Source organism: Anabrus simplex, chromosome 7, assembly GCF_040414725.1.
Source record: "Anabrus simplex isolate iqAnaSimp1 chromosome 7, ASM4041472v1, whole genome shotgun sequence".
NCBI classification, from domain to species: domain Eukaryota; kingdom Metazoa; phylum Arthropoda; class Insecta; order Orthoptera; family Tettigoniidae; genus Anabrus; species Anabrus simplex.
This window is the reverse complement of record NC_090271.1, coordinates 337,570,065-337,585,983: the sequence shown is the minus strand read 5'-3', so window position 1 is coordinate 337,585,983 and position 15,919 is coordinate 337,570,065. Positions and strand designations below refer to the sequence as shown.

Genomic DNA, 15,919 nt, shown 5'->3' with positions numbered 1-15,919 from the left:
AAATTCAATGACAGGCAATAGTCTACAGTCCTGGGGGTCCAACAGAACACGGCCAATGGCGGTGGCAAGTTGAGTTCCCTTGAAATTTGGTCAGATATAAACTGAACGGCATTCTATACTACTTGTTTGACAGTAAACAGCCATCTAATGACGTCCACAATTTTACAATTTTAAAATACTTGTATTTACTATACCTTGGACCTAGCTGGCACTCATCATACTGAAACTGACAACGATTGCCGTGGAAGTCTGGAACACAATAACACACGGTGGTCCCAGCCTCCACAAGACAAAGCGCATCGTTCTCGCAAGGACTTGGCTCACACTGATGCAACTTCACTTCACAGTTCCTACCTGTAAAGCCTGAAACAAGTTTTAGATAAGAGCAAAGTATTATAAGGTGTAAAAAACATGAGATAACAAATATGAAAACATTTGCACAGCAGCTGATTAAAATATCAAAGTATTGTTGCAGATCACACTCTTTCTACAACAAATTTTGGAGCAGTGAATTCTTAAACATTAGGTATTTTCTGTCACACTCTTAGACAATGAATTGGAGGTTACACTCGACTATGTGTGACCGGGAGGACTAACTTTGGCTGCCATTTTTAATAAACTTCGACCAACTTGAGTTATCGGGTCGAAACTCAAAGGTGCGAGTTCAACATTTGCGAACTCTGCACGCTTTGAGATGCGGACGCCAGTCCACTTTCTGACAGATTTTAATTTTGTCTTCATTAGTAAGGAATTTCATGACTTTTTCCATATACATAACTAGGCTATCACAAGAAAAATATGCACCACGCTAGTCAATTTCACAAGATCATGTTCCTAATTCACATATACGCTATTGTATCACATGACAAATCACTTCACTGTACCACTCAACACAAAATAAATTTCTAACTTCTGAATGGAATGCAAAATACAAGCACAAATAGGCTCGCTGTGTTATTCAGCAATTTCGCTGCTAAAACATTCCTGAGGCTAACGGCTAGCTCCCCGAAGGTGCAACTTATCCTCTGAAGTTCTGGTTTTTAAGGCCCTTTTAAGTAATCACAGAATTGTGGTGACAGCTCTTATGTGAGCTGGAAACCACGTTTGTTTTACAAGGGATGGCAAATAACATTTTCAATGCTAGGAAAAATGTGATCTACTAAGCGGTAATAGCAAAAATTCATGACACGATAAGCAAGCTATTTTTATATAGATTTAATATGATGAGAATCAGGACTTCGAATTTACGATGTGCTAAGCAAGAAAACGTATTAATGAAGTTTCACCGTATTATCTTCACTCATAGACAACTCAAAAATAAAAAGCTCTGAATTACTGAAGATAGTCAACATCCATGTTCCTCCTGGACCCACAAGACTCAATCAGACTTCTGAAAGCAACTGGCATAGAACCTTCCATAGTCCAATACAAAGAATGATGGGAAGTATCAACAAGTTAAATATTGATATTTTTGAATGTCGACATTCTGTACTTATGAAAAATGCCAGAAAACATGTGTCAAGACCATAACATTCAGTAAACTTGGCTTATTTGACTTACATAAACCAAATATAAAAGTTATACTGTATTAATAGGCCTAATTTAATTTGTTATTACATACCAATTTCTTCATTGCACCTTATATAATACATTGGCAGAAAAAATATCCAAACACCATGAAATAAGGAATGTAGAATACGGAAATTTTGGCTATATATTTCTTGAGGAAACATATTTAATTGATTAAACGTACAAGAATACAGGTTAATATCCGCATGAGAAAAGCCATTGCAAATATGGCATGCTGGTCCATTAATAACCAGTGTAATCGCTTAACAGTTGAATGCAGGCATGGAAACGTGCATGCATTGTGTCGTAGAGGTGCCAGGTGTCAGCTTGTGGTATGGAGTTCCATGCCTGTTGCACTTGGTCAGTCAATATAGAGATGGTTAATGCCGGTTGTGCATGACGCTGGAGTTGTCGTCCAATCATGTCCCATATGTGCTCGACTGAGGACAGATCGGGGATCGAACAGTTCAAGGCAACGTGTTGACACTCTATAGAGCACATTGGGTTACAACAGCGGCATGGGGGTGTGCATTATCCTGTTGGAAAACACCCCCGGGAATGCTGGTCATAATGGCATTCACCTGGACTCCTTCTAACCAACACACGGCCACACTCCTAATTCAATACGTATGGAATCTGAACCACAGAGACAATATGAAGATAAAGTTGGAATTCAAGAGGACAAACTGGGGCAAATATTTGTGTATAGGAAGGGGAGTTAGGGATTGGAATAATTTGCCAGGGGAGATGTTCAATCAATTTCTTTGCAATTATTTAAGAAAAGACTAGGTAAAAACAGGCAGGGAATCTGCCACCTGGGCGACTGCCCTAAATGCAATTAGGTCGGTCGGTCGGTCTGTCAGTTGGTCGGTATAAATAATTTCCAAAATTCCACATGCATTGGTGAGGATTGAAATCGTGGCCGCCTTGGTGAGAAGCCACTAGGTACGCCAGTCAGCTATCATATGCCGGGATTTGTGGACAATAAGATTCTGGAAAAGGACTGGCCAACCCAGAGCCCCGACCTCAGTCTTTTCAAATACCTCTGGGGTGAGCTACAATGGTGACTCCAACAACCACATCATGTTTTGCTCAGCAGAGAGCGCTGCCCTTCTGAGATCAAGTTGGCGGGTCTGTTGATATTTGAAGGTGCTGGACTATGTCAGTCTCATGTTGGTAGATTGACTGGCACAACAAAGTTCTGTTACCTTGGCATCTCGTTGACTCGTTGGCTGAATGGTCAGCGTACTGGCCTTTGGTTCAGAGGGTCCCGGGTTCGATTCCCGGCCGGGTCGGGGATTTTAACCATCGTTGGTTAATTCCAATGGCCTGGGGACTGGGTGTTTTTGCTATCCCCAACATCCCTGCAACTCACACACCACACAACACTATCCTCCACCACAATAACACGCAGTTACCTACACATGGCAGATGCTGCCCATCCTCATCGGAGGGTCTGCCTTACAAGTGCTGCACTTGGCTAGAAATAGCCACATGAAATTAAAAAAACCTTGGCATCTCCAAAAACCATAAAAGTAGCTGGTGGGATGCAAAGCCAATGAGAATATTATTACATCACACTCGCAATAGTGCAGTCCCCTGTCGTAGGACAGATATCGTAATTATGATAAAACCTTCAATAATCGTAGTTTGAAGTTTTACAATGAGTCGAAAGTATTATGTTCATATATTAATGTTTCGTGTCCCTGGATGTATAACATCCATATGCTTATCTGGCTTAACATAGCAACGGACGTACTAGACGCAAAGACTTCCAGTATGGCATCAAGTAACATCACCATTAGGTCTCTGGTGTGAAACATGTATATATTCTTTGTAGATTGTTTTAGAGGAGCGATTGTTTTTATCTGGCAGAAATAATAATCTTAAGCCAGTGGTGTTTAAAAACAAGAGATTGACGAGACTAGGATAAGTTTTGTAGTGACAATAAAGTTGTTTAGAAATTAGTAAACGTGTTCTCGTGTCATATTTTTATTTTGCAAAATAAAAAATCGCATATAGAGAACGATACCCCAAGGGACAGTCTACTCAGCAGAATGCGAGATGTAATAAAGGCCACAGATGGGCCACTAATGGGCGTTATATCTGCAAAACACTTATAAGGGACCATCACTCAATGTTAAGAATACCCTAAACCAATTTATATACTATCCGAAAGAGCACACAGAGATATTTAAAACCCTTAAACATTACATCCTATCGTGCATATATCTACTAGTTACAGGGTGGTAAAGATGTGCGGATGAGGGTCGTTGGAGTGAAGTTTGTTTGAACTTCTGGTGCAATGCAAGGGGAAGGGGGTGAGAGAGAACCTGGCACCGTGAGTTGTGTATGGGTCTTTCCGAAGTAAGCTTCTACCTTCTTAATCTAGTGAATGCATTATACAATCACTTTAAAGAAAAGAATTTCCAGCTCTCCGTTTTAACTAAAGAAAATGAGACAAAGTTCAGCATTTAGTAGATATTCAGAGTCTGATAGAGAAATAATATATACGCAGACTACAGATATTAATGAATGCGAACCAGTATCTGAAACAGTGTTAGTGCCCGACGAATACGAATCTCCATCAGAAGAATCTACTTCACCTTCATCAACACAGGAATCAACATCAGAAGGTCCACAGAACAAGGAAAAACAGAGTAGAATGGTTATTGGAAGAAAAAGGAAAGGTTATAAACACATGGTTGGGTGCAAAGAAGTGGAAGCCAAAGCAAACATTTCCTCACTTATCATGGAACTCTATGAAAAACAGATATCCTCGATTGAAGCATGAGACGCAGTTGTACTGTTTTAAGGAAGATATTGCAAAAGCAGATTCCATAGGCAAGCCATCTTCTGGTTTAACAGTCACAGATAAATATAAGCATTTGTACGAGTTGGTGTTTAAGAAATTTATGAAAGTTCGTGCAAACAACCTGTTAGTACATGATATGAACTAGCAAAAATGGGCCCGTTAAGAAGCCAAGTCACTTGATTTATCTCTATCAGCAAGTGCAACATGGGTATGGAATTTCAAGCAACATTTTCACATAGGATCATGAAAAATTATGCAGTTTGTCATACAAAAAGAAGAAGAAGATTAAACTCCTAACAACATACTGCATTCATGGAGAGAAGAGACAATGCTGCTTATACAGAAGTATGGTGCTGGCATTGTGTGTAATGCAGATCACTCTGGCATCAATAAAGAAACGCATTCCGGGAAAACACTTGCCCGCCGTGGTAAGAAGATGTGGTGTTACACAATCACAAAGTGCACAGACACATTCATTCACAATTATGCCAATTGTATCATGCATACGACATCTCCTTCCCTGTCTATTTATTGTGCTGCAGGAATCAAAGGCACCAAGTAGGGTATGTTTAAAGCCCCTAATTTAATTGTGCAATGGTCGAAATCTGGAACAATTAAAAAGACCGTTTCCGTATAGTTCTGGAGTTGACATTTTTACCCCACACTGGTCCACTGAACTGGTTACTGTTGGATTTCTGGGCGCCTCACAAAGATAATAACTGAGCTCAATAGCTGCAGTCGCTTAAGTGCGGCCAGTATCCAGTATTCGGGAGATAGTGTGTTCAAACCGTACTGCCGGTAGTGTTGAAGATGGTTTCCCATTTTCACACCAGGCAAATGCTGGGGCTGTACCTTAAATAAGTCCATGGCCACTTCCTTCCCACTCCTAGCCCTTTCCGGTCCCATCGTTACCATAAGACCTATGTGTGTCGCTGCGACGTAAAGCAAAATAGTAAATAAAAAACAAAAACATAATAATTTAATTCATTAAATACAGTGGAACCTTGATTCTCTGTTTTTGGAGGGACCACCGAAAAAAAACGTACAACACGGGAAAACGGATAATCTGGGAATTAATGAACCATGAACAATTTGGCTAAACATCACCAAAAAAAAAAAAAAAATTAAAATCTTACAAACAGCCCTAAACCAAACCAAACTACAGCCCCAATGGGCCTTCCGCCTACCAAGCGACCGCTACTCGGTCCGAATGCCTGCAGATTACGAGGTGGCGCATGGTCAGTGTGACGAACCCTCTCGGCCGTTATTCCTGGCTCCCTAGATCGGGGTCGCCATCTCACCATTAGATAGCCCCTCAATTAAAGGTAATCGTAGAATGAGTGAACCTGGAGCCAGCCCTCATATCCAGGTAAAAATGCCTGACCTGGCCGGGAATCGAACCTGGGTCGTCCGAGTGAGAGGCAGGCAAGTTTGACCGTGGGGCCAGCTTCAAACATTAATTACCGGTACGCGACTTAAAAGTCTCGAAACTTTACATTCAGTTCTACCGGGGAAACTTTGTCGGTTTCCTCTGAAAACAATCTTCAGTTCAGCAACTTTGATCGGTCAAACTGTTCGAAAAACCTAATAACATCAAGCCAAACAATCAACCACAAGTATTTTTTAATTCTCTAATCTAATAAAATAAAGCACATTAGATACCAAAGCGCCCAACATGATGGCAAAATCCCTTTTTCTTTAAATCTTCCATTGTAATTTGGTCACCGGTATACTGTTCGTAATCAGTTTGTGGAAATCTTGTACCGCGCAAATTAGGCCTACGGCCTACATCGACTCTTAGAGGTTATGTTGAACTCGAGAATATTGTTTTGAATATAAATATTGATTTTCAAGTTTTCGAATGCATTATATTCAATTATGTCCATCACTAATCACGATTAAATTGGAAAGAGAAAAAATATCATCAAAACTTCCAAATTTACTGTTATTCGCGACCTTGAGCTCAGCTGGAAAACGCGCTCGCTGTCCAAGTCGGTACGAATGCGAAATGATGCAAAGGTTTTTACATGTAACGTGCGCAAATAAACGACTGCGGTTTTAGCATTTTAACACAACGTGAAATTCCTAGTCTTAACATTAGGACCAAAACAGTAATAGGCAATCCCAAAACCTCCCATGGCTTTATGTATGTAAGGTGCAACATCTATTCTGGTCTAAGCGTATACGATAATATTAAAATACGAAATTTGTGTTACGGTACTTAAGAAGGAGCTGCCTGAAAGCTCAGTGACTATACAGTGCCCCGAGGGAAGTGTCAAAAATGTGTTCGGCGATACGTCCCTAGAGGGAAAAAAAAAAAAGGAAAAAAAAGAAAGAAAGAAAGTAAACATCTAACCCTGGATATAATGTAGACGCTTTGCAAGTACGAACATTTGACGAAACTTGTTCCGTCTTCAAGCAGAGCTATCAAAATGTGCTCTGTCTCCTTCGAATTGTTGTGGACACTCTCTGCTTTATGATTTCGATTCTCTAAACAATAGGCCTACCACCCGAATGCGATGCTAAGATGGTCCCTTATGCAAGTTCACCGGCGATCGCTTTTCCGCTTCCTCAAATTACCACTCTGACTGGACGTTAACACCAAGATCCGCAAATATGCCGTAGACGTCCTTTCGTGAGATACAGTTTCTTGAAAAATGCATGATCGAGGATTTAGCGTTGATGGGACTGAAATTTCTAAGCGGTTGATACGGGAAATCGTTTATTCGAGGAACGGATAATGCGGGATTTTTACAACATGATTTAATTAGGATGCTCGCGGGACCACGTAATTTGAACGGATAATGCGGAAAAACGTAGTTTCCGGGAACGTGAATTACAACCGTCAGATAGGCTTTTTTTTCTGAATGTTCAAAACAATGGACCAACATATCTATGATTTTGTTGTATTAAATAATACTGATGTGAAGTTGCAACAGTGTAACAATGTTCTACTATCAAGAATGTTCACCGTGCCAAAGCAGCTCTCTCAGTATATGTAAATTACATCTAGAAAAAGAAGTATCACAAGTGTTTACCAAAAAGGCAAGCGCAAGCATAGTCTGCATCTCTGTCAACACAGACAGCTCCGTTCTGACAGGGAGAGGAAGAGCACTCGTCTACCGGCACCTCACACAGCTTCCCAGACCAGCCTGGAACACATTAATACATCATAGCTTTAGGATGAATTATGAGTTCATTAAGTTTGATCTGAATAAATCACCAACATAGAATAGAGTGGAATGATTGCAGCGGGCAAACTGGTGAGTGTTTGAATGTTCTGAATACATTCATACTCTTTGGAAACCAAAATATATTGTAACAAGTGCAAAGCAGCTGGCTCAGTGGATGCAGGTTCCCAAGTTCTTGACCGAAGTCAAGGGATGGTCTCCAGGTCATTGTTGTTGGCATGTTGAAGACCTCAGGTGGTGCATTCCTCGGAGTCAGCAGCCATAGGAAATGTCCAGCATAATTTTGCTTTAATTACTAGGCAAAACTGGTAAACAGGACACTTAGATGATGCCCCTTCAGATGGTATCTGAAGTCATATTATGATTATTAATTTGCTATTGGTTTTACATCACAGAGACTAAGTGAAGTCTTACACTAATGACGTTATAAAGACTGGGAAGGAAGCAACCATGGCCCCAACATCTGCCTGGTATGAAAGTGGTAAATGTTATGTACCGGAAGGTACACCTCTACGCTGCACATTTAAATCTTGCGCTTAAAAGAACTCCTCTACTGGAGGAACCGTGAACTTGAAACTAGACCTACTTAAACCTTTACTCAGAAGATGTCACTATAGAAATCTGATGAAATTTTGTTATTTTGAAGTTTCCTGTACTGTGTGAATTTCTACTTGCTTTGTTTGCCCTTCATCAAGAAGTCTGGACATTCTTCCATAGATGTCACTGCTGAAAAACTATGATCATGCACCCTGGTGCGAAGTGAAAGAACCTTTGTTTTGAAGAAGTTTTGTATTCATAAGTTTTTTTACTAAATGATGTTCATTTATTTTTGGGTTGGCAATATTGATCTTTTCTTTCCACCAGTTTTGAATCTAGCCAATCCCAAATTTCTGTAATTAATTTTCCGCCTATCACAGGCTTCTTCCTCAATTCTGAGTGTCACTTTTGAATTTAACCAATAAAATTCTGTGGGTGAGTCTTGTTTATTCGTGAAAGATCTCGAACTTTCCCCGAGGGTTTATAAACTGTGGATTTTCTCGTCTCCTGGCCAATTGATCGTTATCTGAACTAGTGTGTGTGTCAAGCAGAAGGCGGGAGGTGCCTTGTTCATCAGGCAGCGGTACACCGACAAGGTAATGGCCACTTAACATCTTTATTTCTTGCTAGCTCTGCAGTTTAACCCGAGGGAGAGGTCCAAAACTTTAACTATGTAACCTACTTTTCTGAAAATGTAACTTCTGCCGGCTTATGTAATAACTTCATAAAATCTTTAACTGTAAATCAGGGATAGAGAATGATGTACCCTCTCGAGCTGCCCTTCATATTGGTTTGAGGTGACTACGTTTTGTAACTGTTTTTTCTCCTTTCCGTAAAGTCTTAATTTATTCTTATACGAGTCACCTTCATAGTTTGGGAATAGCCCCTGTTTCATTGGCCTAGTGCCCCTTAGGTTTTAAGAATTCACATCTAGGAGTGCAAGTTTTCGCCTCCTTTCATTTTGTGTTCGGGCCATTTATTTAACTGTTGTTTCTTTTTACACGAAGGCCCTTTTTCAAGTGCTGTAAAAGTGCCTCTGGGAGGCCTGAGATTGTCATTGTTGGGGCAAGTGCTCCATGCATTAGGGGATTTCTGCCCTTTGAAGAAATTTGTGCTCTTTGTAAATTTGTGCTGGGAACTCAAAAATTGTAAAACTAGGTGCTTGTAGCCCAAGAGAGTTAAAGTTCTGAAATCTTGGATGGATTTTCCTAAGTCTTGTTTCTAAATTGCTATATCATTGTTATCTCACTAAGTGAAAAGTTGTTAAATTTGTTGTTTTTCAAAAATATAACCTTCAGTTAAATTTTTAAATTCTTTTCTTGTTATTGTAGTTAGACCCATTCACCCCGGCACCTTCTTTCACCTCTGCGTTCCACGGGTAACCCCGGAACAGTTATGAATCACTTAGTTACTAATCGAACACTGTATTGAGAACAGATTAATGCTGTAAGGCAGCGATGGCACATTCTTCAGCGATGACTAGCAACAAAATATTGAATCAAGCACTCTATGCATCAGTAATGTGTTACAGTGTCAAATATCTTCTTCAGTATTCACTTTCATTCCAGCATTCTGTTCCAGGCATGATAAATATTACTGTCAGTATTTGCTGTTTGTTTGTTTGTTTGCTCCCTTTTCACTACATACAATAAGCAGATAGGGAACAAATACTGCATTTATAGCATAAGCTCAGTGGGCAAAAAATGTGTCACTCCTAGAGAAATCATAACAAGCATCACTTCATACGGTGTACCTCCGCCTCTGCACCTGATCACCGCCTGGACAAGGTTGTGCAGGTCCGTCGCATCCAGGTTAAACTGCTCGCTGAGCAAATCCACCAAAATGTGGGGATGCTGATGTTGGTGTTTTACCCGCTGTTCCAAGATGAGGTTCAAGTCAGGTGATTTTGCAGGCCAGTCGAGATGTAATGGGGTGGAGGAGTGTTCATAAAACCAGTCATATATGTGTCGAGCCCAATGAATTTTGATGTTGTCATCTTGAAAAATCGGGGTATCACTAGCGTACTCATCATCCAGAATGTTTAAATATACATGCTGGTTCATGTTAGTCACCTCAGAGAGCGGGCCCAATCCATGATACGAAATCATCCCCTAAACATCACAAACCCACCTCGGGCTTGAACCTGACTTTGCACACATCCGGGATGAAATGATTCATTTGTCCTTCGATGCAGTCAACAATGTGTGTCATTGGAATACAGGCAAAAATGTGATTTGTCAGATCACATTACGTTCCACCAGTCAGCTACTGTCCAGGTTCGATAATTCCTAGCCCATTGAAGGCGCACAACTTTATGTGTCCGAGTGAGCAATGGCCTCTTGCAAGGTGACTGACTCTGCGTGCAGTTCCCGTCGCTAACAGGCTGCAGCAGTTCCTGTCGGCTGTGGAAGCAATTTTGAAACGCGCCTCCCATCCCTCTCAGTCAGGGTCTTTTTCTTTACGACCACAATTCTGATGTCGTGTTTCTTACCGACGTGTAGTACATCACAGGTTGTAGACACGCTGAACAGTCTGCTGTAAAACACCAACAAATCCAGCAACTTCACGTACCGTATGGCCAAAGAGAATTGCCCCTGTTAACCTCTGTCACATCCTTACATCTACCCATGTTGACGTACATCAATGTCTACTGATCGCTCACGTAGGGGGGCTAATTTATTCTGTCCGGTGAACTTGTAATGCTACTATTCTTACACAGCAAGAACATGCAAAAGCATCAGTGAAGTGTTGTTGGTGAATTAATAATCTGCAGATAGTTTTAAAAATTCAGGGCAAGTATTTCAGCTTCAATCATCATCATCATCATCAATGTCCCACTCCAGTTGCCCGGGTGCAGTTAACAAGCCTCCTCCACTCCTTTCTGTCCTTCCACTTTTCCTGTTCCATTACTTCCGCCAAATCCAATCCAGCTTCTCTAATGCCCTTTGAAATCTGATCCATCCACCTTCTTCTCGGTCTTCCAATGGTCTCCTTCCCTTTACAATTCCCTCCTTGCTACCCATTCCTTTCTCATTCATCCCATTCCCATTCAGCTTCAAATGACTTGAAATTTACATCTCATTACTGGTAATGACAAAAATGCCAATCATGAATGTTTATACAGGCTGATATTCCATATGCAATCATCATCGTCATCATTATTGTCATCATCATCATCTGTTGATCATTCCTGGAGGCTAGGTAGGACTTGTGTGAATGATATGCCTCCAATATCTTTCCATTTTATGCTAAGTCTCGTTTAATTTGGTTCAATGACCTCCTCCTGGAAAGTCTCGCTGGTCTTTTTTTCCAGGCACCATCCTCTCTAACAAAAGCCCGGGAATCTGTGTTTCCTGCAAGGCCAAACAAATTCAGCTCTGCAGTCTTCTCTACATTTGCATTTCTCTGCTTATGTAAATATTCATGATTCTTCTCTTCCCATCTGATGCATAGCTGAATTTTAGAAATTTCATTTCACATACTTTAATTTACTGTGTCTCCAAGCTGTAGGTTATGATTGGGAAAAGATTGTTTGAATTGCTCAGCCTTGTCCCAGACTAGATTGGACACTTGGTGGAAGAAGTTAGATACTTTGAGCACTATTTTGTACTTCTAGTTTAGCACTCCCATAACTGGATATAACATTTCCAAGATATGCTTTTCACACATTCTATTCTCTCTCCCTCAAGTGTGAGGATGTTCGACTCATTTTCATTGCCACTGTTTGCTGCTTACACACCATTAACTTACATTCTTCACACTTGCAATATCCTCGTACAATACCAAAAAAAGAGAACCATATCTGAAAAAAATGGTGAAAGAAGAGAAAGCATGGTTTAAAACCATTAAAGCAAACATTGTAGTGGTTTATGCAAAGAATTTTCTTTTTGAGAGAGATTTATTATGGCTAGAGCCCAGGATTTAGGCAAATTGCCTTTTATTATCTGAGTGGATATATCGAAGTCTCACATAGAGACAAACATGTTTCCGTACGTTTGGGAATGGTAGCACTAATTATAATTTTGCCTTTTTTGCATTGTTGTGGATATTTTCTGATGTTATTTATGTATTAAAATTAATTGTGGAGAGAAAAAAAATATCATTCGAATGCAGCTGTGTGTCATGGGCCAGCTCATTCTAAATATGTCTTATGGGGTACAAATCCCATCACTTTGTGGAGGATAACATCTTCTTAGCAGAATTTTTTAACAGCAAGCAAGACCACAAACGGTATGTTAATTGTTTCAATTTGTTACTTTCAGAGGTTAACGGTGGTTTTTAATATGAACTTTTAAAGCGCTTCCTCAACATTAAAGACAAACTTAACAGCTATTAATGCAATTTAGATGAGCGTTATAAAAGAAACGTTTTAGTGTGTGTGTGTTAAATGTTTTTGTTTTTAACTACAGTATTTGTGTATACTATCAAACAGACTCTTATTTTTATGATTGAAAAGTTTTAATATATGCAAAGTTTTTAATCCACTCTCCTTTTAGTTTGTTGAATGTAAAGGAACTCTTGTATATATTGGAAAAATTTGTAAATATTAAGGCTCCTATTTGTCTTGATTGTTAACTTAACTTCAATACTGGTGTGTTTGTGATGTTATACTTACATTTTATCTCCATTACATGGCAAGATAATAATATACAACCCTCTAAAATCTTAGATTATAATCAACCAATTCAACCATCTACTGTTAATAAACTGTGATCAAACAAAATGTATCAAATAACAATTAGTTCTTATGGGACAGTCTTGGTTCAGAGCTCTGACTAGTTTAGAGAATTGAGTGGCTGACGATGCGAAACATGTACCACAACAACCTAAGTAGTATAATTATATCGTAGTCACAAGGATTGTAAAGTACTGAATATGTGGATATCAATAAATCAATTGTAAAATTTTAATATACTGAAATTCAATATGGCTCAAATAATGAGATTAATCACTTGGAACATAGCACATAGTTGAGCAGCTCATCTCCTTACTCCCAAGTCTTCCCAGCCCAAAGTTTGCAACACTTTAATAACACTACTCATTTGACAGAAGTCGCCCAGAACAAATCATGCTGCTTTCCTTTGAATTTTTTCCAGTTCTCATATCAAGTAGTCCTGGTGAGGGTCCCGTACTCTAACTGCGGTCTTACAGGGACTTATACCCATTGCCTGCTGCCCATCTCATTGTTTAAGTCCCCCTGCAGTCGCTCACAATCCTGCAACTCATTTACCACTCTATACAGTATAACATCATCATCTGTGATTCCAGATCTTTAGTCATATCACTTATATAATATATAAGAAAACATAAAGGTCCAAGGTCCCCCCTCACCACCTCTTAATCATTACAGGATCAGATAACACTTTGCCTACTCTAATTCTCTGAGTTCTGTTTTCTAGAAATGTAGTCACCCATTAAACCACTCTTTTGTCAAGTCCAATTGCACTCATTTTCGTCAGTAATCTCCCAAGATCTACCCTATCAAAAGCTTTGGATAGGTCAATAGCGACACAGTCCATTTGACCTCCTGAATCTAAAATATCTGCGATATCTTGCTGGAATCGTACAACTTGAGCGGGATTCTGTAATTGGTGCAATGAAAGCAGGTAGCATATCATTTCTTCTTAAACTACAAATACTTAACAACATAAATCATTCCACTGCTGCAAAATGTTTCTATGACTTGTTAGCTTTCTTGTGGCCAAAAACGGTACAATATGACAATGTTTTATTATTGCTGAGTGATGCTGCTTCACATTGCTGCATTAAACGTTCTTTACCCCTAATCAGTCCACCTGACACACCTGTACATCGTTGTCAACAACATAAAGTTCATTGATTAGAATTCCAAACTTTCGCCAGCTGTTTCCAATTACGTCTCTACCTCCTAGGCCAGTTTTAAGCAGCACGTTTGCTAGCACCATATTTTAATACAATACTTTATACTTATCTTATTCATCTCTTGTGATATTTAAAGCAGATTATTTTTAAAGTCTTTATCACATATTTTTTAGGTTTTTAGCACATAAATGAATATCTTTGCATTTTTAACACATAAAAATCTTCTCCCTAATTATAATGTTTTGGTAATGTTTGTCCAAAGTTTCATTGTTGTTAGCATCACATTATTTCCCATAAAGAGCGGGACAGGAACGAAGATTTGTTTACCATTATGTCAATCACTCCATGCATCAACAATGAGAAAGACTCATTTTTCAAGTGATTCATGGAATTGGTTTAGTGAAACCTAACATACAATTCAACAAAGTATGTACTTATATTCAAATGCAGAGGAAAATAACAGTAATAATATTAATAATAAACTATTATAAAAATGGAATAGTAATAATTATTTTTCATAATTTGCATTTTAAAATATGGAAAAGTATTTTGTTGATAGCAATATGTTTAATCCAGACTGTTTTGTTAATAGTAATATGTTTAATTCAGACTATTTTGTTCATAGTAATATGTTTAATCCAGACTGTTTTGTTGATAGTAATATGTTTAATCCAGACTGTTTTGTTCATAGTAATATGTTTAATCCAGACTATTTTGTTGATAGCAATATGTTTAATCCAGACTGTTTTGTTGATAGTAATATGTTTAATCCAGACTGTTTTGTTGATAGCAATATGTTTAATCCAGACTATTTTGTTGATAGCAATATGTTTAATCCAGACTGTTTTGTTGATAGCAATATGTTTAATCCAGACTATTTTGTTGATAGCAATATGTTTAATCCAGACTGTTTTGTTGATAGTAATGTTTAATCCAGACTATTTTGTTGATAGCAATATGTTTAATCCAGACTGTTTTGTTGATAGCAATATGTTTAATCCAGACTATTTTGTTGATAGCAATATGTTTAATCCAGACTATTTTGTTGATAGTAATATGTTTCATCCAGACTATTTTGTTGATAGTAATATGTTTAATCCAGACTGTTTTGTTGATAGCAATATGTTTAATCCAGACTATTTTGTTGATAGCAATATGTTTAATCCAGACTATTTTGTTGATAGTAATATGTTTAATCCAGACTGTTTTGTTGATAGCAATATGTTTAATCCAGACTATTTTGTTGATAGCAATATGTTTAATCCAGACTATTTTGCAGATGAATTGTATGTCTGCTGGACACGTGGATGCATCATGTGAAAAGTAAATTGTCCAGACCAAATCTGGACACCCTCGTTATAATGTATGTGAACAACAGAAGCATCTTAGAAACTCTGTTACCCACCAGAGTTCAGGACCAGACCATGATGGATATCAAAAAAGATAAATAATGGAATAAGATGATAAAATAATCACTGCACTATCCACACTTAGTTTTTGCATGTTATCGTCATCGTCCGACTAAGCATATTCTTCAGCAGTTTACATTTTCACACTCACAATGCTTTGTGAATATGTTTCACATGACTTAGTAGCCTAATCTTGCCATGAAATATTTGTCCACAAAAATCACATGGAATGACTGGGGGAGGGTGGGGCTCCATGCTTGTTGTTTAGCCTTCAAACACAGTAACTGTATGGCACCAAAGTGTACGATTCTCACAACTGTCGAATAGCATCATGAAACTTAAATTTACCTTACCTGCCTATGCTCTATCCTTGCTTTGAAAGACAGTCCTCCACCAAGCTTGTTGTCCATATCAATAGTGTTAGCAATTATTATTGGTCCCAAAAGAGAAATACCTTAGTTGCAGGCTTGAACAAACCACTGATATATTACAGTGTCCAACTAATCGTTTTTGCTAGTTTCATCATCTTGCAAGCTTTCAAGTTACCATCCATAATT

General features: G+C 38.7%; 1 protein-coding gene across 1 annotated transcript in view; it reads right to left on the bottom strand.

Annotated features, from left to right (window-relative positions):
- eys (eyes shut) overlaps positions 1–15,919 on the bottom strand; it is a 181,633-nt gene that overhangs the window by 137,086 nt on the left and 28,628 nt on the right. Inside the window, exons 5-6 of the mRNA XM_068228757.1 lie at positions 7,423–7,536; positions 195–363 (exon numbers count right to left, since the gene is read on the bottom strand). Coding sequence (XP_068084858.1) covers positions 195–363; positions 7,423–7,536 — 283 coding nt within the window. The remainder of the gene's footprint in view (positions 1–194; positions 364–7,422; positions 7,537–15,919) is intronic.